Genomic DNA, 19827 nt, shown 5'->3' with positions numbered 1-19827 from the left:
TTTTTTTTTTTCTTTTTTTTTATTGATTTCATTGAAAACAGAACAAGAAAATGATCAGAGCCAAAAGGCTGCTCCGGAAACTGTCAAAAACATTAACAGAAAAAATAATAATAATAATAATAAACATGAGGGCATTATGAATGTTCTAGAAGAGATGAACAAAAAAACCTGTTACTGCACTAATTACAGTATTTAAAGATATATGCCAAAAAAAAGAAATTAAGGTAATGACCTGCGCAGCCACCACACAAAAGGCGGCGGCGAATTTATTCACACTACAATACTAACAATTTAAAAAAAGTTTTGTGGTTTTTTTCTTTTCCTGCATTTTTATACTAAAATCACTTTGTTCTTTTTATACAATTGATAGTTTATATTCACGTGGTGAGCAAAAAATCACACCAGAATCAGCACCGTTTTGTTTTGTGGTTTCTTTTTGTTGTTTTTTTTTGTTTTTTTTTTTTCTTTTTTGTGTGTTTTTTTTTTCTTTTTTAACTTCAGTCCCCAATGGTTCAGTAATGGTAAAAAATAAAATCATTTTATTGAAACCTCGTAGCGTGTGGCTGAAAAATGAGTCGAAGGTGCCCAGCGTTGAGAAAAGTGACGGGAACAGACAAGCTGGTGGCATCTGGGATCTTCTCGCCGGGTCCTGTCTGCACTTCACCCCAGCGGGCGCACGTGGGTCGAGGTTCTCCATGATAAATTATCTCCTTCGCTTTGTTTTTAAAACAAGAAAACTGGTTTTCTGGAGCAGTTCTAGTGTCTTGTACAATCCCCTTCAACCTCCCCTCTCTGAAACCGCTCATGCGACGGGGAGAGGAAGATCCTTCCACGGATGAATCAGAGACAGCAACACGGCCCCGCGGCGCAGACCAGAGCTGGTTTGGAATGGAGAAAGGCCATGAGGGAGCGGGGACAGAGGAGAAGTGTCTCTGGTGGGCTCGGAAGAGAGCCGGGGAGCGAAGGGGTTGGAAGGACTGTGGGTTTCTTCTCATCGGAAGAGAAAAAAAGGCGGTGGACGTGGCAGCAAGAAGGGCATTTGTTAGCCAAACAAGGCCCCACTGCAACGTCCTGCGAGACGTGGGAGAAATTCACGATTAAATAAAAAAACACAACCAAAAAAAGCAAACAAACTAACAAAAACCAACCGGCAGAACCTGTGCCAAGCAAAGCCCAGCGCCAGCACCACCCTCTTCCTCCCCACTCCCACCCCGGCTTCGAGAAACAAAGTCCCGTCAAGTATTCCAAGTTTATTACGAGTGAACTGGAGATGACTTGGCATGAGCGATCCATTCAATTAACAACATTCGGTGGACGGGCGGCTCTCCCTGGGCTCCGACAACACTTTTAGCACATTAAGAGACGGAGGCCAGAACAGCTCGCATGGAAAAAAGAAACGCAACAGCCACCCCTGCACACGCAACTGTGAAAACCAGCAGCTTTCCAGGACCGGGGAGCAGAGAACAACATCACGGAGGAGGGATTTGCTTTTACTTATTCCTCAAGTAACAGTCGGTGGCACAGCCCTAAGTGTCATGAACCCTTGGCTTTCCTTGAGTGAGTGTTTTTTTTTCTAAATTTCTTTTTTTTTTTCTCTCTCTTTAAATGGAAATTCAGACAGTATGTGAATCTATAGGGTTAAAACAAGTCAGTCTCTGGGGAGCGGAGCCTCAAAAGGGGCCGGCTGCCGTGGCAGAGCTGGTGTCGGGGAGCCCGTTTTCCTGCGTGTCCTGGGACGAGGTGCTCGCCTGCCGCTGGGCCAGCGCTGAGCTCGAGTGTTTGCACTTGGGTGAACCGCACTGACAGCTGAAGTATTTGCCTTTGATGTCCCAGAACCTGTCTCCATAGTCAAAGCTGCAAGACAAGAGAGAGTGAGCGTCACTGCAAAGCAAAAGGGACCCTGCATCCATCCCTACCGGGTGCAGCCGTCCTTAGCGCTGCCACGATTCAGGTTTTTGCAAAGCCTTAGAGGATGAAGCACATCAGTGGGATTCCTGGGGAGCAAAGGGATGGAGTGAACCAGCTCGGGAGCAGCAGAGCTTTCTCCCTCTCCACCTGGTCCTGGCTCCCTGTAGGAAAAGGGAACAGCACCTACCCAAGTTCTTCTCCAGCTTCTATGTGCCTCGTGCTGAAGAAGGCAATCCTGGGAAAGCGGAGGTCCTGATGCGACATGAAGACTCGCACTGGGATGAGGTTTGGCTCACAGAGGTGGTTTATAAAGCGGCTGATGTTGCCATAGAAACGGGCATCGATGCAGTAAACCTCTCCACCCTAGAAGAGAAACGTCGCACCGTTCATCAGACGAGGTCAGGTTTACTGCTATTACTGCTCCTTGTTTAAATAAAACAAGCGACCAAACCATTGGGCTAACACTCTGGAGAGTTTCAAGAGCAACAACCGGGGCAGGACACTCATTGGTTTACAAGGACTAAACCCACACACTTCTATTTTCAACAGGACCCTAAAATACTGTCTTCTGCCCCTAAAAGCCTGAAGACCTTTTCAAACACCCCCACACTGGCAGGCACCTCAGCTCTGCCCAGCCCTGCTCTCCGAAGGCCCTGGTTCAGCGTAGTAGGTTTGACGTGTGGTGCAGACACCTCGGGGGTAAAAGCCACCAGGTAGGGGAACAGGCATCCTTCTGTCCTCTAACTGAACGCGACAAGCTAGGGAACACAAAGCCAGAGCCTCCAGAAAACACAGTTTCTTCCAGACAAAAGTAAACGTGAGAACACAGAAATTCCCTTTCCAGAGAGCAGCAATATTTTGTTTTCCTTGAAAATAAAAGAACCCCCCTCAGGGTTTTTTTATTCCAGCCGAGAATGACTGTGCAAAGCAGAGACTTCAATTACAGAAGCTAATTTCAGTTGCAATGAGGCTAAAAGCAAAGGAGCCATTAGTGGTGCTGAGCTCCCTTTCGGGCTAGCACCTTGCAGCTGTTAATGGATGAGCAGTGCCAGACCCACCACCCGGCTGGGGCAGGAGCCCAGGGAGGTGTCCCAGCGATGGGGGGAGGGATCACCCCACATGGTCCAGCATCACACACAGCATTACCGGATCTGATTTCAACCTGAGGTTAATTCCCATCATCCCCTCACTCTCACCCACGGAAATGCTACCTTCTCTTGGTGAGGACATCATCTACTCCCACATCTGTTCCTGGAGAAGAGGAGGCTGAGGGGAGACCTCATTGCTCTCTACAACTCCCTGAAAGAAGGTTGTGGAGAAGAGGGAGTTGGGCTCTTCTCCCAAGTGACAGGGGACAGGACGAGAGGGAATGGCCTCAAGCTCTGCCAGGGGAGGTTTAGGCTGGACATTAGAAAAAAAATTTTTCACATTAAGGGTCCTTGGGCACTGGAACAGGCTGCCCAGGGAGGTAGCTGAGTCACCTTCCCTGGAGGGGTTTAAGGGATGGGTGGACAAGGCACTGAGGGACATGGTTTAGTGATTGATGGGAATGGTTGGACTCGATGATCCGGTGGGTCTCTTCCAACCTGGTGATTCTATGATTCTATGATCTAGTGACCATCTGGGAAGAACTGAGATCTCCACCACACAAGTGAAGATGTGTTTCTTGAGAAAGGAGCCTGTTGCCTTGGCCCAAACAGGCAGCATCTTCACTGTGAAGCTGCTGAGGAGGACAAGTCGTACAGCAAACTGCTTCCCATCTCACTTCAAGGGTATCGGGAATCTAAGAGTCATATGGTGGCAATTGGAGAGGAAGAGAATAAATCATGAACCTGCTTTGGCCTGAGAAGACTCTCCTTCTCAAGAGTGGGAAGGCACCAGGGTTTCTTAGAAAGGAAAAAGCCCTTCTTGCCTGCAGGCAGGTAGGGGTCACATGGACACAGCAGTTTGCAGCCCCAATTGTTGCCTCTCCTCGACAGAAGAGGGCCAAGTGTGTAAGCAAGGACAGCGTGTGGGAAAGGGGTGGCTTAACCTGAACAGAAAGCAACCACAGCAGCTAAAACTCAAGCTTGCCTTTCCCAGAAACTGCGTGTTTTTTCCAGCTCTCCAGTGCAGAGATGAGAAAAACATCCCCTTAACTGGTGGAAGCCCAGAGAGCATCTGTTGTGTTACTCTTTCCTCCCTTGAAACCCAGCACTGGCAGCAAGTTTTGGTGGTTTGACACTCATCTCCCTTCAAACAGGGGATGGGATGCACACTGCGCGTTCACCGTGCGCGTGGCCCTGAGTGACAACTCCAGGTACAGGGACACCAGAAATGGCACCCTCACCACTGCCTTTCACTACAACACTCGCCCATCCAGGCCACTCCTTCAGGACACTCCAGGACCCCAAATCTGGGGTTCAAACCCTTAATAATTTCCCATCGCTCAGGAGGCCACAGGACCTGTCTGGCTCTGTCCTGCCCTCCTCCACCCATCATGATGGGCTTCCACAAACACCGACTCCATAACCAGTTCCCGGCTTTCTACAGATGCACACTTTGAAGACACTGTGACCAATGGCGCCATGCTTGTGCCTGTCCTCAGGTCTCCCTCTTTGCTTCAGGGAAGGCTCGATACGAGCAAACACAGAGGTTCTGCCTCAAGGCAGCCAGCCAGGGGCCAACCTAAAGGCAAGGCTCAGGCAAGCTCTTGTTCATAAATGTACAAACCAGGCTGAAGACCCTGCTGCTTTTCAACTTCTTAACTACAGTTTGACCCCTCGGGTTTCAGACTACAAGACTCATCATTTCTCCTTTTTTCAGTTGTCTAATGTCTGTTGCTTTTAAAAAAAAAAGAAAAAAAAAAAAAGCAAAACCCCTAAAGCAAAGCTTCTTTGTCCCCAGCTGATGACAGAAACGAGACAGAGACTGCTTTACAGCTTTCCGTGGAAGCCACCCCACTTCTTGGAACCCCCAGCTGACCTTCCTCCTCTCCTCCTTTCCCAAGGGAAGTCTGAAGTGAAGGCCTTGCTTCAAAGCTTTTTTCAAAGCACGATTCCTGCTCTGACAGCCCTGCGTGGAGCAGCACAGGACAGTTACAGCAGAACAGGTCTCAAGTTCCTGCCAGTGTATCTGACGGATCCGGCTATAAGCGAACGGCGTGCTTTTCAGCCTTCCAGCTTGTCTTTTTATGAGGAACTCGGAGAGCTGCCCATCAATGCAGCTGGAAGCCTGCGTACACACACCTGAGTATCAAAAGCTGAACAACAGACTTCAGGATGCCCAAACAGTTTTGACAGAAGAGCAACCTGCCTCAAAACTGGCATGGGCAGCACATGCTGCCGTGGTTCAGCACTGCTGGGCTCAGTTTTCATTTTAACAAGCCCTAAGCCCTACATCAACCACTCTGTATCTTGACCAAAACACAGACAGGACACAATCCTCCTGTCTAAAGGCTTTCAGATCGTGCTGTACATCAAGATAGAGACAAAGACTCTCTCTGGTCATTTAGAGAAGCCAAAACTTGGGTTCGTCTCATCAGATGCCTTCAGATTCAGTACCTTGTTGTCAAGGTCGAAGAGGTAGGAGTCCTCTTCACGGACATCTGCCTCAGAATCGGATATCAGCTCACCAACGTACCTGCAGACAAACAGGAAAGGCAGGAATAAGATGCTGGCGCAACCACAAGCGTGGGGTTAAACACCTTTTTCTGGGAAGAGGAAAAGAAAGGGATACAGCCCAGCTACAGATGGCGACCCACAGCCTTAGCCCTGCAGGTCCTTCAGAGCCACCCAGGCAAACTGAGCTTTGCCAACGTAGAGCAGCTAAAATCCAGCTCCAAACTCAGCCTTTTCAGGACAACACTCTTAGTGGTGAAAGTAGAGTCTTAATTCCAACAAAATTTAGTTTTCCTGAGGACTACACTTCCTTGTGTAAATCTCTTTGTTGGTCAAGATCAATGCGTTAATCCAATCTCCTTCTGTTCATGGTGCAGACTCACCGTGCCCTGGCTCTCCTATAAACCCATGCAATGCTTGTGCTGTTTACAACCCAATGCAAAAGGCTTGTTTCTATCCTCCCCATATTTTCCAGAGTACTTTGATCGATTACATATGCTACATACCATAAAAGTTTTGCTTTAGAAGTCTTAGGTCTAGCCTAACTGCCAGGATCCCTGGAAGGATCTAGGCTCCTTCCTCAATCCTTCTTAAACCAGAATAAATCAGAACTGTGATACGAGTAACAACCACCTTGTTGTAAAACACAATGCAAGGCAGACTACAACCAGGTAGTTGTAGCACCACAAAACACGTGCTGCTTGGCCTAGGGGGCTGGGAAAGGCTAAATACGCACACCACCTTTCACACCCTGACAGATGCTGGGTTTGACACAAACCCCTTGTTGCAGGAGCCCCGCTGCTGTTCCAACATTTGCCTCCCCATCTCTATCTTAAACAGCCTTCGACTGTCAAGGTTCAGCATTTCCTGCCCTGTCCAAGAAAGAGACACAAGAGGAGAGACACTGAGCCAGAGGGAGGATACAAGCTCAGTAGATACTGGTGTGTATGTCTTCCTGGCCTTTAATGAAACGCTAATTAACTATAAAGCAAAGGATTCACGATGCAAATAAATATTCTTCAAAGCATCACCAGAGACTTCCTCTGCCGCTCTGAAGGCATCTTCCAAGTGTTAACCAACCATATCCATTTCCCTCTGCAGCTCAAGGCAGCATTTAATGCCAGGGCTGGGGAAGAGGAGAGCCACGAAACATTAACCTGGAGAGGACAAGGGATCGTTTGGCTGCAGCTCCCAAATCTGAGTGATCTGGCCAAGCGGCTCTGCCAGGGCAGGAGGCCGGTGCCGCGGGCAGCCCTCCTGTTTGTCCCCACCGCATCGCATTATTCGTTAAGCACTCCCGTAAGGCTGCGGCATGACTGGAAATCACACTCTCATTGGTGACGTAAAGCAATAAGAAGACGATGGCCAGGGAAACTGCTGTAGCATGGCAGAGTGGCCAGCAGCTGAGACAGCTGAATAACGCTGCTGCACGGACAGGCGCTCTGCTCAGGGACAGCCCCTTCAGGTTGACAGCTCATGAAACAACAACCCACAGTCAAACTAAAGCCTGTTGTTTCCATGTTCATTTAAAGACTGTTCGTTGAAATCCATTTCCTCTCCAGGGCTGCTTACCAATACAAGCAGTTCCCTAATATCCCCTAAAGTTACAAAATGATGTGAAAAAGGTACATCCTCCTACCCAAGAGAGCAGGAACATCAGTCCCTCTATTTGAAAACTCACAAAGTCAAGCCAGGGTCTTTCTTCTCAGCAAGATGCTCAGCACGCTGATAGTAAGTACGTACATCGCAGACCTTTATGCTGCCTCTCATCACCACAAGATCAGAGTGCACTCCATGCAAAAATCAGAAGCAACAAGAAGTCCCTGGCAGTGGCTCCAGCATTTTCCATGGGGTGTGGGAGACAGGACGCCTGGGGCTTCTCGAGCTGAAGGTGTGGCTAAAGTACCTGGCTCGATGCAGATGGTATCACTGTTTTGTACAGAAATGAAGTATTTGGAATCTATGTAATGGGCGGGCACGGAAAGAACAGACCAGACCCTCACGTACCTCTGGTTTACAGATCACACTAATTCACAGCCTCTCCAATAAAAGCCCTCAACCCGCTGTGCCGTTTCCAGAACGAGCTGTTACACCATCTACCAATCAAGCATGAACAGAGCAGATTCAAAACAACCCACAGCAATGTCAGCACATGGTTAGCAACAGTAGCTCCTGAGCAGTGAGGAATTTGTAAGCCAGGGCGAAATCTACCCCAAGCACTTCCCTGAGGTCTGTGAGTGGAAGAGCCTAAAAACTCCATGGGAGCCCAGCAGGGCAGGGAGGACAACGCTGCTGCATCTCCCCTTGCTAAGCTCCCAAGCAACAAGCGATAGGATGAGAGGGAATGGCCTCAAGTTGCACTACAGAAGGTTTAGATTGAATATTAGGAAAAATTACTTCCCCAACAGGGTTATCAGGCACTGGCAGAGGCTGCCCAGGGAGTGGAGTCACCATCCCTGGAGAGGTTTAAAAGATGTAGAGATGTGGTACCTAGTGACGTGGTTCAGTGGTGACCTGGCAGTGTTTGGTTTACAGTTGGACTTGGATGATCTTAAAGATCTTCTACAGCCTAAATGGTTCTGTGATTCTGTAAACTGCTGCTTCCAGGACCACACTGAAGGCACGGGAGGCCTTAAGTAGGAGGGTCTGGGAAGCCCTGGAGATGACAGCAGGCTGGCCACTGAGCTGGGAGGGCCTCACTCCCAGCTGCCAAACTGCTCTGAGCACTGCTAAACGCTCCCTGCAGAAGCTGCTGAGTGCTGCCAGAGGGACAGCCTGCAAGAAGAAATGGGAAGGGAAACCATTTTTGGAGTGATTACAGAGAAAAGTTGAAAGGTATCTGAAGTGCAGAGCAGGCTGAAAAGCAGCATGTGGGTAAGAAAGGCGTTTACACACAGAGACAGTCAGGACCAGTAGTGTTCTGCAAAATAAAAGCGTTGCGAGTCTAGATTTGGAATTCCAGATGCAGGCATATGTGAAAAATAATGGAATGAAGGTCACCCTACCACCAATATATTATCACCCGTCCAAAGCAGAGCAATAATCTGTGCAAAGCAACTGCACATTGAGAGGTCTAATTCAGACACTGAATTCAAAATGCTCTTCCACCAGAGCCAATCCTGTGAGCTGCCGTGAGCAAGCAGCCACCAAGCACCACTGGCACCAGGGCCAGAGATGAGGAAAAGAAGAAACCAAGTCTATACACTGAGATAAAGAATCACAGGAAGGATATTGGTGCAGCTGGCTATAGGAGAAGAAGACTGGAGTTGGTGAGTTGAGTAAATAACCTGCGTGTGTGTGAGAGTGATGGAGACAAGGAGGAACGTGCACAGGCAAGACATAAACTAGCTCAGCTCATTAGTATGCAGCTCATTTAGATAATGAAGAAGATAGCACCTACCACTGAAACAGTAACAGCAGCTCCTGGCAAGGGCAGAGGGAAGAGTTAAGGGTGTCTGCAGTATTTGCCCCCCATCAGCTCCGATGCCTCTACAACAGTTCTGTGTTGATTACAGCCTCGCACAGGGCTGCCCAGTTTCCTTGGGCTGCCTGCTCACGACTACTTATTCCATTCCTCTGGCATGTGAGCATTCCAGGAGGATTTGGTAAAGTCCCTTTTTGCTGTGGAAGCAGTTTACGTGCAGGCTTGGGCTCCTCTCTGGGTGGTGACCCAGGACACAGGAAGCCCTACCTGATGACAGACTTGAGACTCTCCTCACAAGCAGCAGAGTTTTAAGCTTCACCTCTAAAAAAAAACATTTTATTGTCTGGCAGCTCCTAACACAGAAGAAATACTTGGCTGATTCACTGCAGATTTTTCTCATTATTGCAAATTCTGCAATAATCTTCCTCAATCCTCCCTCCCAGTTCTGCAAAACATTAACCACTGCTCCATCCCTGGAGGTGCTCAAGGCCAGGTTGGATGGGGCTTGGAGCAACCAGTGTGAGGTGTCCCTGCCTTCCAACCCAAACCATTCTGTGATTCTATGAACCAGTTCTAAAAAATCTCATCACCTATTTCCAGGAAGGGCATGAGTCCAGCCTTTTCAAAAGGTCTTACCTCACTGTAATATTGCAATGAAGAAAACATTTAATATTTTAACATATTAACATATGTTAACATTTATTATTAACATATACCACTTTAAAGCCTAAAAACCACGGGGTTCAATAGCCGTTTTTCACTTGACATAAATCTGAATGTTTTTGTTCTTAAGTACTTCATTGAATCGGGGCCAAAATGTGTGCTTAAAGCCAAGTGTTTTACTATTTTGCTGAATCAGGCTGAAGCCAGAGCTGTGACAGTGGAAAACCTCTTGAGAAGTCAGTATCGAAACAGAAAAAGATCCAATATAAAACAGTTTTTCCAAACTGCCTCGGCCTCAGGTGTCCCATGTCCACAGTGAATGCGGGAGTTGAGAACATTTGCAGCACAAATGCATTTTCCCCTCATCGCCTGTGTTTCAGAGGGGTAAGAGAGCTGAGCACAGATCCCAGCAAGACAGAGAAGGGAGAAGAAAGCTCCGTGTAATGAGGAAATGGACAAACAGAGCAGGAAATGGAGTCAGGAAAGCTCTGACTGAGGGCAAGGAGCTTGACTCGATGCCAGTCTGATTTGCGTGAAAACCTCTCCTTAAAGAGGAGCAAACCATGCCAGCCCCCGGGAAGCGATGCATTTGCTGAGCTAATGGAAGCTGAATGACTTACTCGCACACAAAGGTTCCCGGTGGAATGTCTTGCATTGTTCGCACACCCCAGCCCATCTTTTGCGTCCGATAAAGCTGCAATCGAGTCCTGGAAAAGAGAAGCCATATTAAGGGCAGCACTCAGCAGAAAGAAAATGAGCTTTCAGAGATATGAGCAAAAAAAATCCAGCAACCTTCCCTCAGCACAAACTCAAAGATGGTTTCAATATTGAACCCACCCCAGTTCTCCAGCTGGCACCACTGTGAGCACGCTCCGCTCCCACGGCTGCTGTGGGTCTAAAGGAGATGCTGCTACTGTTTGGGGACAAGGGACAGGCACCCATGGGCTCCCTGCCCAGCAGCACCTGGGAGCTGCACACCTAGAGACAGGGTGTGTAGATGATGATGACAAGAAAGCCAGGAAGGGACTTTTTACAAGGGCATGAAGCAATAGGACAAGGGAGAATGGGTTTAAGTTGGAAGGGAGAAGATTTAGATTAGACATTAGGAAGAAATTCTTCACGATGAGAGGATGAAGCCCTGGCCCAGGTTGCCCAGAGCAGGGGTGGCTGCCCCATCCCTGGAGGGGTTCAAGGCCAGTTTGTATGGGGCTTGGAGCCCCTGATCCAGTGGGAGGTGTCCCTGCCCATGGCAGGGGTGGCACTGGATGGGCTTTGAGGTCCCTTCTGACACAAATCATTCCATGTTTCTGTGATTTACACACAGGACACTTGAATCCCAACAACAACACTTCTTCTCCCTTCCATGCACACACCTGGCACTCAGGGGCAGGCAGGGAAGGTGGAAGGGGACTTAAGGCAATGTAGCTCTTCAGGGAGAAGGCAGGGAGCTTATGGTGAATAAAGAACACCTAAGTGCTCTGATCCCTTTGCCCTCTGCTGAGGCCGGTGCATTTATATCCATCATATCCAACTCCCTGGCTGAAAGACAAGGAAGAAATGCTGCAACTTGAAACTTCTCGGGGTAACAGCTGCTCTGTGGAATATTACTGATGGAGCTCATAGGCAGAGTAACAATCCAGTAAGTCATTCTGCCTCCTGCTCAGCCAGAATTTGAGTTAAGTGCAGGATGAACGGTCTCCAGGGCTAGGGAAAGCTTGCTCTGTCCCCGAGGGAACCAAAACCCACTCTCAGCAACGCTGTTATCAGAATAAAGAGAAATCTGATGCTCACCTTAACTTCACCCTGTTTCTCTTCCCAGTACTTCACTTTCCCCCACCCATTCCCTCCTGGCACTGTCAGCTCAAACCAGGGGCTGTGCATCTTCTCATATTTATTCAAAGCTCCTGGAGCCTTCACCAGGGCAGAACTTCATGTTACACTGGTTTTAACACCGAATTTCAGGCTGGAGAAAGCTCCCCCATGTTTTGCCTTGTCCACTACAGCAGAGCAGAGAGCCAAGCTCAGGTTCAGGCTCTGTTGTCAGAGCCAGCGCGAGCAGCTGTGGGACTGCAGCTCCAGTCTCAGCATCCCAGCTGAGCTGGGCCAGATGGAAACGTGCGCGCTGATGAGCGGAGTTATTTGGAGCAAACCTGACAAGGGAAGCCCTGAAAACGGAGCAAGAGCACCCATGTGCCATGCTGCAGCCCAAAAGCAGGAGGATTCCTCCTGTGCCCCCCACAGGGCCCCCAGCACAGCTCTGCCAAGCACATGAGCTCAGTGCCAGCTTCCCAACCAAACTGTTCTTCCAGGCTCACAGCTGGGTTTCCAACCTTTCCCATCTCTCAGAAAAACACTGTAGGAAGGCAAAAATGCCAAAGCTACAGCTGTATAACTTCTAAATAAACACCAGAGCTCTGGAGCCTGGCAGGGAGAACCAGAGAAGGGTAAAGTTCTCTAGAAACACGTTGAGCCTTTTCCTTACTTATTTTTAACATTGCAAAATGTCACTGAAACAACAAAGCTTGCAAAAAAAGTCTTGTCAGTGCCACAGAAAAACTTGAAAAAGTCTTTTTTTCCCGTGGGATTCCTTTGAAGTTTGTCCTGATAAATTTAGGGCAGTGGCAAACTTGTCCACAGCAGAGGAGCAAACCAAAACATCCACATGTTCAGTATGGCACCAAGATCATAACAGCCTGATCCACAACTCTGAGGCCAGCAGGCACTCAGGTATCCAATTCAGCGAGGGTTATGCCAGTAATCTGGAAATTTTAACCAGCCAAGGGCATGCTGGCCTGTATTTCTAACACAGACTGTGAACTCATCTTCTAAATCAAAGCTTTGCAGTTCCCGTTGCCGTTTCTTCCCAGGTCTCCACATGAGAAGTCCCATCCTGGCTGCTTCTGCAAGTCCACAAGCCATTTATACGTTTTATGGTCAGGCTGATGAAAGACCCATACAACGGCAGCAGGGGCAAGGTGCAAATATTAACTGAGCTTATCAAACCCTTGCTGCTCCACTGCCACTAGCAGCACAAAGGAACCCACTTCCAGCCCACCATGCGTGGTGGCAGCTGCTCCAGCTTCTGGCTCATCTCAGGAAGCCCTGGGTTTTGTGGGTTTACGGGCAAGTTGAGAGAAAAGAGCCAGGAAGATCCTGAGTTTGGGGTTGGTTTGACCAAGATAAGCTGTGTGGGGATCCTCCTTCTCACCTGAGCCCATTCTGCACCACCCGGTTCCTACAGGTTCGCCAGCACGAGCACGCGTGATTACACTCAAAGATCAGCGGCGGCTCAGCCATGTTGAACTCAGGCAGGAGTCGGCCGTCCTGGAGAGGAGAGGCATTTGACACTGGGTTAGTCATCTGTGCTGCAAGCCCTCCAGACCAAAGGCAGGCCAAGAGCAGAATTCCCCCAGCTGTAACCCACACCATGCAACCCCACAGTGGGGCATTCCCCACCTCCCCAAAAGCAGCATCACAGCTAGTGGTTCTGCTCTACCCCAACGGTGGCACTTGCCACGGTCATCAACAGCTGCCAAACAGCAAGTGACTGTCTAGAGTTTTGCTGCCTGGCATCAACCTACACAACATCAAAAAAAATACCATAGTGCTCTGCAAACATAAAAAAAATACTGTAGTGCTGTGCAAAAAACAGTGCACATCATCATTATTATCATTTTGCAGTGCTGGAGGGGAGAAGCGGATGCTTTGTCTCTCTCTGGAGTAAAGCCTAAACTTCCAGATTACAAGGCCAGTACCTCCAAATTCTGTGAACCACATTAACTTCCCAAACAACCCTCCCAAAAACCCTGCAATTCAATTATTTATCAATCATAGAGGATTAACAAAGCGACAGACACAGTTCATCATATTTAACAAATTTGTCTTTTAAGACTTGAAAGATGGAATCACCTATTAGCGTGTATATAAAATGCTACAAAGCGAAGAAAGATGCCAATATTGCCCCTGGGATGAACTTGTAGAGACTCACAGAACTTCAGATCCTAGCAGAACCTTTCCAAATATTCACCTCAAAACCTCCCTGGAGGGTTTAAGTACATGTACCCAAACAAACCAGGCTTCTGGCAGGCTTGCAGTTATAACAGCTTTACTTTGCCTTCACCCAGAAGGATCACAATAAATAAAAGCAGTCAAAATAAATCTACTACCCTCCCCTTGTTTACATATTACAGCATCTTCTATTGCTCTGAAATGGAAGCTGATTTTACGCATGGATTATTAAATGCTGTCTATCACATGGGTATAAAATAAAGGCTTAGTTGGCATGACAGTAACAGAAATAAAAGACACTAGAAAAGCCTCCCTGAGTACATATTTTGTTACTATCACATAGATCTCAAAGCTGAGACTACACCTTTTGGTGTTTTAAAACAAAAAGTAAGAGCTCTGCAAGGAACTGTTTGTAAGGTACCACCACAAACCCTGTACTGTGCCAAGTCCCACTCGCAAACACTGCTCTGACCCAGCACGAGGGGCTGTCCTCACCTTATCATACCAGCAGCGCATGCTGAGCTGGCCACACATGCAGTTACTGGAGGAGCAGTCGTCTATACACACACAATACTGGAAGAGAAGACAAGGGGTTAACTTCATGCCACTCACACACAACTGGAAGAGCAACTTCTGTGACTGGATTGGAGAGGAAACCACAAGTTCTCATCTTCTCCTGCTGCAGGTCCTTAGCCAGAAAAATAAGCAGCCTCATCGGTTCAATGGAATTTTAACCTATTCTTTATTTGTGTGTGCCACGAACATCAAAGGATTCCGGCTTTAAGGAACGGATCCCAACCTCAGCCGTCTTCATTTCTCATGAGAGGATGTCCTCATATTCCCTCTTCCATGCCTATGAGCTGAACTCCACACTCAAGGAGAAAGAAAGCTCCAAGGAGGCATCAGAGCTGGGAATGAGCCCCCACCCACTCCCTGCTTCTTCCCACATGGGTGCTCCAGCTGGCTGCTTCCCCAGCACTCCCCAAGCCAACACGGCCCCACCACCAGCTGCCTGACAACAGCGCTTGGGCATGGGAAGGTCATTTCAACCATCTGAGAGCTGAACTCAGAGAAGGGTCACCCTCACCCTGTGCTTTCACACCTCTGCTTTCACAACCCAGCCCTTCCAGTATCACAATGTTGCCCTGGATGCTTCAGCCAGTAGGAAGTCAGCTTGAGGAAAGACTCCCAGCAACTCACTAACTCTCCAGATCCAGAACAGAGGAAAAGGATAAATGGGAATCACGTCAGCCAGCACCAGATGGCTGATGCTCCAGCACACAACTGAACACAGGTTAGCTGAAGTCTCATAAATGAAGAAAAGCAGAATCCCACCTCCTAGAGCAAGACCTGGAGTTTAGGACTACAGCCTTACTTGGAATTTGATGACAACATTAGGACTAGACACTCTCATTTTGAATGCAAAACCCATCCTGAGGTGCAGTGTGCTGCAACATCCCTGAACGCGCACACCCAGACAAGGAAGTAACATGTGGACACACACAATCCCTCACCTGTAAATGAGTGATGTTTCTATCAATGTCCATTGGGGAGGTGACGCAGTTCTGCGAAACGTATTTGTAGTTGCTAGGACAAGGCTCGCTGTCCACTGAATTGATGCAGGGAATCGGGATCCGCTCATAACCCCGGGCAATGTCTCTGTCAGTGGGAGAAAGAGAATTGTCACAGAGGAACAGCGCTCTGGAACAAGGGGCCATGCAAATGCCATCCTGGGGCAGAATTACTATCTCTGATCACTGAGCATCCAAAGCCTGAAAGCAATTCAGACTAGAACAGTTCTTTTTTTCCACCCTGCTTTACAGATTGTTCTTTGTGCTTGTGAATGTTTCCATTTGGAGGATGGATTAACAAACCACAGTCTGAATCAGCATGTGCTTAAATTCTTGCTAAACTCAAACTGACCTTCACACCGATTTAAAAAACTCAGCATGCACTTGGAGTCCTTTCTTAAACCTGGCCCCCACCCTGCCCCGTGCAAGAGCTCTATTTCATGACCCACACACAGACCCAGCTGGATTCTCACCTGCTCACGACCTTCTCTATCTGGGCGGGCTTTTCAGTAGATGATTCTCTGAGAGTCTTGTTCATCTGTAGAGCCACCCAGACCTGAGAGTTAAGGCTGGAGCACTGGAGTGGAGTCTCACCCTCCTTGTTCTTTAAAGTGACATCCGAGCCACGGGAAAGAAAGAGACTGCAAAACATCAAGAAAGGGTAAGCATCCCTCAGGAGAAACCATGCAAGGGGAAAAGGAGCTGAATCACATCCTGCAGCCAGCCCTTAAGGGATAAGGAAGGATCTGTAGTGGTGAATAATCATCTGAGTTATCTTTATTAAGCACAGTTCAGTGAACCCTTCTACATGAAGGCGCTGGCAGAAGCCACAGACACTCCAGGAACTCACAAGAAATCTGGGCAAACCTCACCTTGCTTCAGGCATGACAAGTACCTTACTGGTACCAGCTTAACTTCAGACAGACGTGAAACTCTCTGGCAGGGAAAAATAAAGAGTGGGGAGAATGGGATGGAAATGGAAAAGTCCCACGGGAAACTGGTATTGGACTTGGCCTTTGTTTATACTCGCCAGCTCTTGCTGAGTACACATGATGACTTTACTTACAGCACTGATGAAGCAAAGGAAAAGCCCTTTTACCATATTATGCCACGCTAGTTGTAAAAAAAAACAACTTTGAGCAATGATGCCCGATGCCTTCATGCTGAGAAGCCCAGGGTGAGCACAGCCTCTCACGTCCTCTGTCCAAGACTCCAGGAGCACCCCATGTTCCAGATTCATCATCCCAGAAGCAGGACAGGAGAAGAAATGAGCTCTCCATCCCTATTTTGCTTTATGCTTTTAACGCCCAACGTGTTTCAAAGGATCTCCCCAAGCTTGCCAGCCAGCGCCCAGGTAGAAAGGAGTGACCAGAGGAAGGGACAGAAGCTGTACTTACACTACACACTCGTAGCGGTTCTCTCTGGCTGCAATATGCAGGGGCGAGTCCCCATGAATGTTCACTGCGTGTAAATCACACTTAGCAGCCAGCAGGATCTCTGCTATGTCAACACAGCCAGAAAAAGCAGCCCAGTGCAAACAAATATTTTCCTCCTGGAGGGAAAGAAAACAGAGTAGAGGCTGTTGAGTGTATGAAAACCCTATCACTTTGGGACTTCATCCGTAGCTCTGCACCTGCAGCATTCAACACGTGGCTTGCAGTCTCCTTCCTTCCATTGCTCCTTCTGGCTGGGACTAACAGCGCGGGCAGGGAAATCTCCACACAGACAAGCAGGGAGTTCTCACTCCAGCTGCCTCCCTGTGCTGAAGACAGGGAGGCTGCACACAAAGCAATCCATCACCTTCCTTATCGATGCAGGCAAATCGTCTGTCTCTAAGCCACAAACCAATCTGGATCAATCCATGAGAGAGGTGACAGACAGGAACAAACATGCTGGAAAAGGCTGGAAGCTCAGCTTCCCCAGCCCAGACACAAGGTAACACCAGCAGGTCTCCAGTGCTACAGAATTAGAGAGAAAAAGAGCAGAGCACAAGCTACAGGGTACATGAAGCTGCTAAAGAGAGAACTGTGAGCCACAGGGAATGCAATCAATCCGACTTCAGGCATCTCTTAAATACTGTATGCACTCATCTCTCACTACCAGCACTGGAAATAGCTGAACACTCATCTTTTTGATAGAGATATTTTAGGCAATGATACTCTGTTTGCTGTCACAGTGGATTCCCAGCACACTTCAAACCCTTCCCTGTGATGAGCTCTAAAGACATCGTTCACAACAGCACAATGATAGTAATGATCACCTAACTGTTGGAAAGCAGAACCATAGCACATCTTACAATCATCACAACTTAACTTAGATCCTTCCTTAAACGGAGGAACTATTGACACAGACAGAGAGTGAGAAGATCTCTTCCTATTCGGCTTCTGTCTCCCCCATCTAGAAACATGGTAACATCTAGAACAAAGCCCTGCTTGGCATCACGTACCCATCTACAGAAAACATCAATCCTGCTGGTCGCACACCACACGCAGCCATGCAGACAGGTTACAGACACCGAGCCTCTCTGCTTTCCCTCGCACCAGCCACAATAAGAAGTGTTTTTCCCAGAGTACAATGTTTCCCAGCACAAGTGACATTGCTGCTTAATAACTGCAATCAGGAGACACCAAACATAATGGATATGCGATACATACCTCTGCTAAGAGGATATTTTTCTTTCAAGTAAATTGTTGACTGAGCTGATTTGATTGTCATCACTTAATGTGTGATCTTGTAACTGGCACCCAAAAGGCTTCTGTGACAAATCAGACATGTCGGGTTTGTTCAGTCTGCACTAGGGCTCTGAAGCAACAAAGCAACCCAAAAAGCCTCCTGTCTCGCCTTGCTTTTTGCTTTTAGGAACAGCGTCAGGTCTGGACCTGCCCGGGAATCATCTAGAAAACCAAGAAAATTGAGGCTCCTAGGGAGGAGCAGCTTTCAGACTGGGGATGGCCATTCCTCAGGAGCACCTGGAGCCTTTCAGAGCCCCATAAGACAAATGTGCCAATGCTTCTGCCTGCCAGCACCCAAGACACAAAATGAGGCATCCGGGGAGACAAATACAAACGAGCTGCTTATATCCCTCAGGTTCAGAAAAGCGCTGGCTGCCTTGGACAAGACAACACCATGAGGTACGTTAGAGGGTGAACTGATGGCAGGGCAGGTACTTTGATGCAACAACTGTGCAGAAAGTAGTGACGCCAGTAACCCCCATCTATCAAACTACCTCACATCTACAGGCCAAAGCACCCCATTTCACACCCAAACTGGCCTTGCAGGTACTTCTGGGGTTTCAATATCCTTGAAGATAGAAAGGAAAACATGAGAAACACCCTGTTGAGAAAAAAAAAGGAGCAGCACTGATATAATGAGTCTCTTGAACACAAGCCTAGAAACACACTCTCCCCAGTCACCTCCCTTGTATCTTCTCCGTTTACTTGAAAACCTCCATGAAACCAGCTGGCACACCCCAGCATGCGTCGCCACTGGGCCCACGGAGCTCCCAGGTCCTCCACCTGGAGTCAGAGTCCCTTAACGACAGAATACATCCCACTCGAGAAGGAGTTACAGAGCTGAGGAGCAGACCAAAAGGCAGCCTGGGCACGCTTTGTCCACACTGGTGCCCTCGGGCCTGTTAGGCCCAGGAAAATCCAGGCTTGTGATACTTGCTGGCAGAGCATCTGCCCAATCCGTCTGGAAAACATGAGTATGAGCTTGTGCCCCCCAAAAGGTGCGCAGGATGTCCCTAACTCTCACACAGCACACACTGGCCTATGACCACGAGGAGCTTGTAAGTCTGGACTCAAGGGGGATCTGCCCGGTGCAGCGTCCAAGTGGCAGCAGGGTGAACCCCAGTGGATTAGAAGCGAGGCACAGAGCTGCCTACAGCCCGTGACACGACATACAGCATCCTTACAGGCTCTGTCAGATCCTTACAGGCTACATCAGCAGAGCTGGAAGAAAAGAACTTCTTGCCAGCTTGTCAACTTCTTCCCAGAATATGGAGGAGAATTCTCACAACAGCCACTGGCCAAACCAAGGGACCACCACACCTCCCTGCACTGAACCCAGAATCTTTGTTTTTTAAAGAGTTTGTGGCTAATTTCTGAAACAGATTCTAGGAAGGACCTCACATTGTCACGAATGTTGATGTCTGACCCCTTCGCAAGCAGCAGTTTCACCAGCTCAATATGCTTATACTCGGTGGCCCAGATCATCGGCGTCCAGCCTCCATCGTCCTGGGGAAGAAAAGTAGAGGGGTGAGACATGCAGAACAGGCAAAGAAGGGTCTCCTGCTGGCTTCACAACCCCTTGGCAGCCACAGCAGAGTGCACCTTGCTGGGACCCACAGACTCCTTCCTACCCCATGTCTGTCTCATCACTCTCCTTTGGTCTGCAGAGAGAGGCCCAATGGGTCCTGCAGAGCCCAGCGTGGTTCCATCCCACACACCTCAGCAGGCTGGGCTTTATCTGCAGCTCTGCACACTGGCATTGGATCTGGGGCGTTCAAATACAGCCGGCTGTCCAAATGGCATAACGAACGCCCAGATCGTGTAAAAGCAGCCAGGGGAGTTGGGCTTCCCCCAGGACAAGAAGCCCTTAAGCAGCGCTGTGTCGCCTCATGGCAACAGATGAGCTCTGCGATGGTGAGTTC

General features: G+C 48.5%; 1 protein-coding gene across 10 annotated transcripts in view; it reads right to left on the bottom strand.

Moving 5' to 3' along the window:
- Positions 1–301: 301 nt before the first annotated feature.
- EHMT1 (euchromatic histone lysine methyltransferase 1) overlaps positions 302–19827 on the bottom strand; it is a 124250-nt gene continuing 104724 nt past the window's right edge. For all 10 annotated transcript variants that reach the window (XM_069873003.1, XM_069873007.1, XM_069873006.1 and 7 more), the window contains 10 exons: positions 19307–19411; positions 16571–16725; positions 15647–15814; positions 15117–15261; positions 14098–14175; positions 12803–12918; positions 10215–10301; positions 5451–5529; positions 2096–2271; positions 302–1854 (listed from right to left, as the gene is read on the bottom strand). In XM_069873003.1, coding sequence (XP_069729104.1) covers positions 1671–1854; positions 2096–2271; positions 5451–5529; positions 10215–10301; positions 12803–12918; positions 14098–14175; positions 15117–15261; positions 15647–15814; positions 16571–16725; positions 19307–19411 — 1293 coding nt within the window. In that variant the 3' untranslated portion in view covers positions 302–1670. The remainder of the gene's footprint in view (positions 1855–2095; positions 2272–5450; positions 5530–10214; positions 10302–12802; positions 12919–14097; positions 14176–15116; positions 15262–15646; positions 15815–16570; positions 16726–19306; positions 19412–19827) is intronic.

This window comes from Phaenicophaeus curvirostris, chromosome 20 (assembly GCF_032191515.1).
Source record: "Phaenicophaeus curvirostris isolate KB17595 chromosome 20, BPBGC_Pcur_1.0, whole genome shotgun sequence".
Taxonomy (NCBI): Eukaryota; Metazoa; Chordata; class Aves; order Cuculiformes; family Cuculidae; genus Phaenicophaeus; species Phaenicophaeus curvirostris.
The sequence above is the reverse complement of the archived record's forward strand: the minus strand, read 5'-3'. Positions and strand labels throughout refer to the sequence as shown.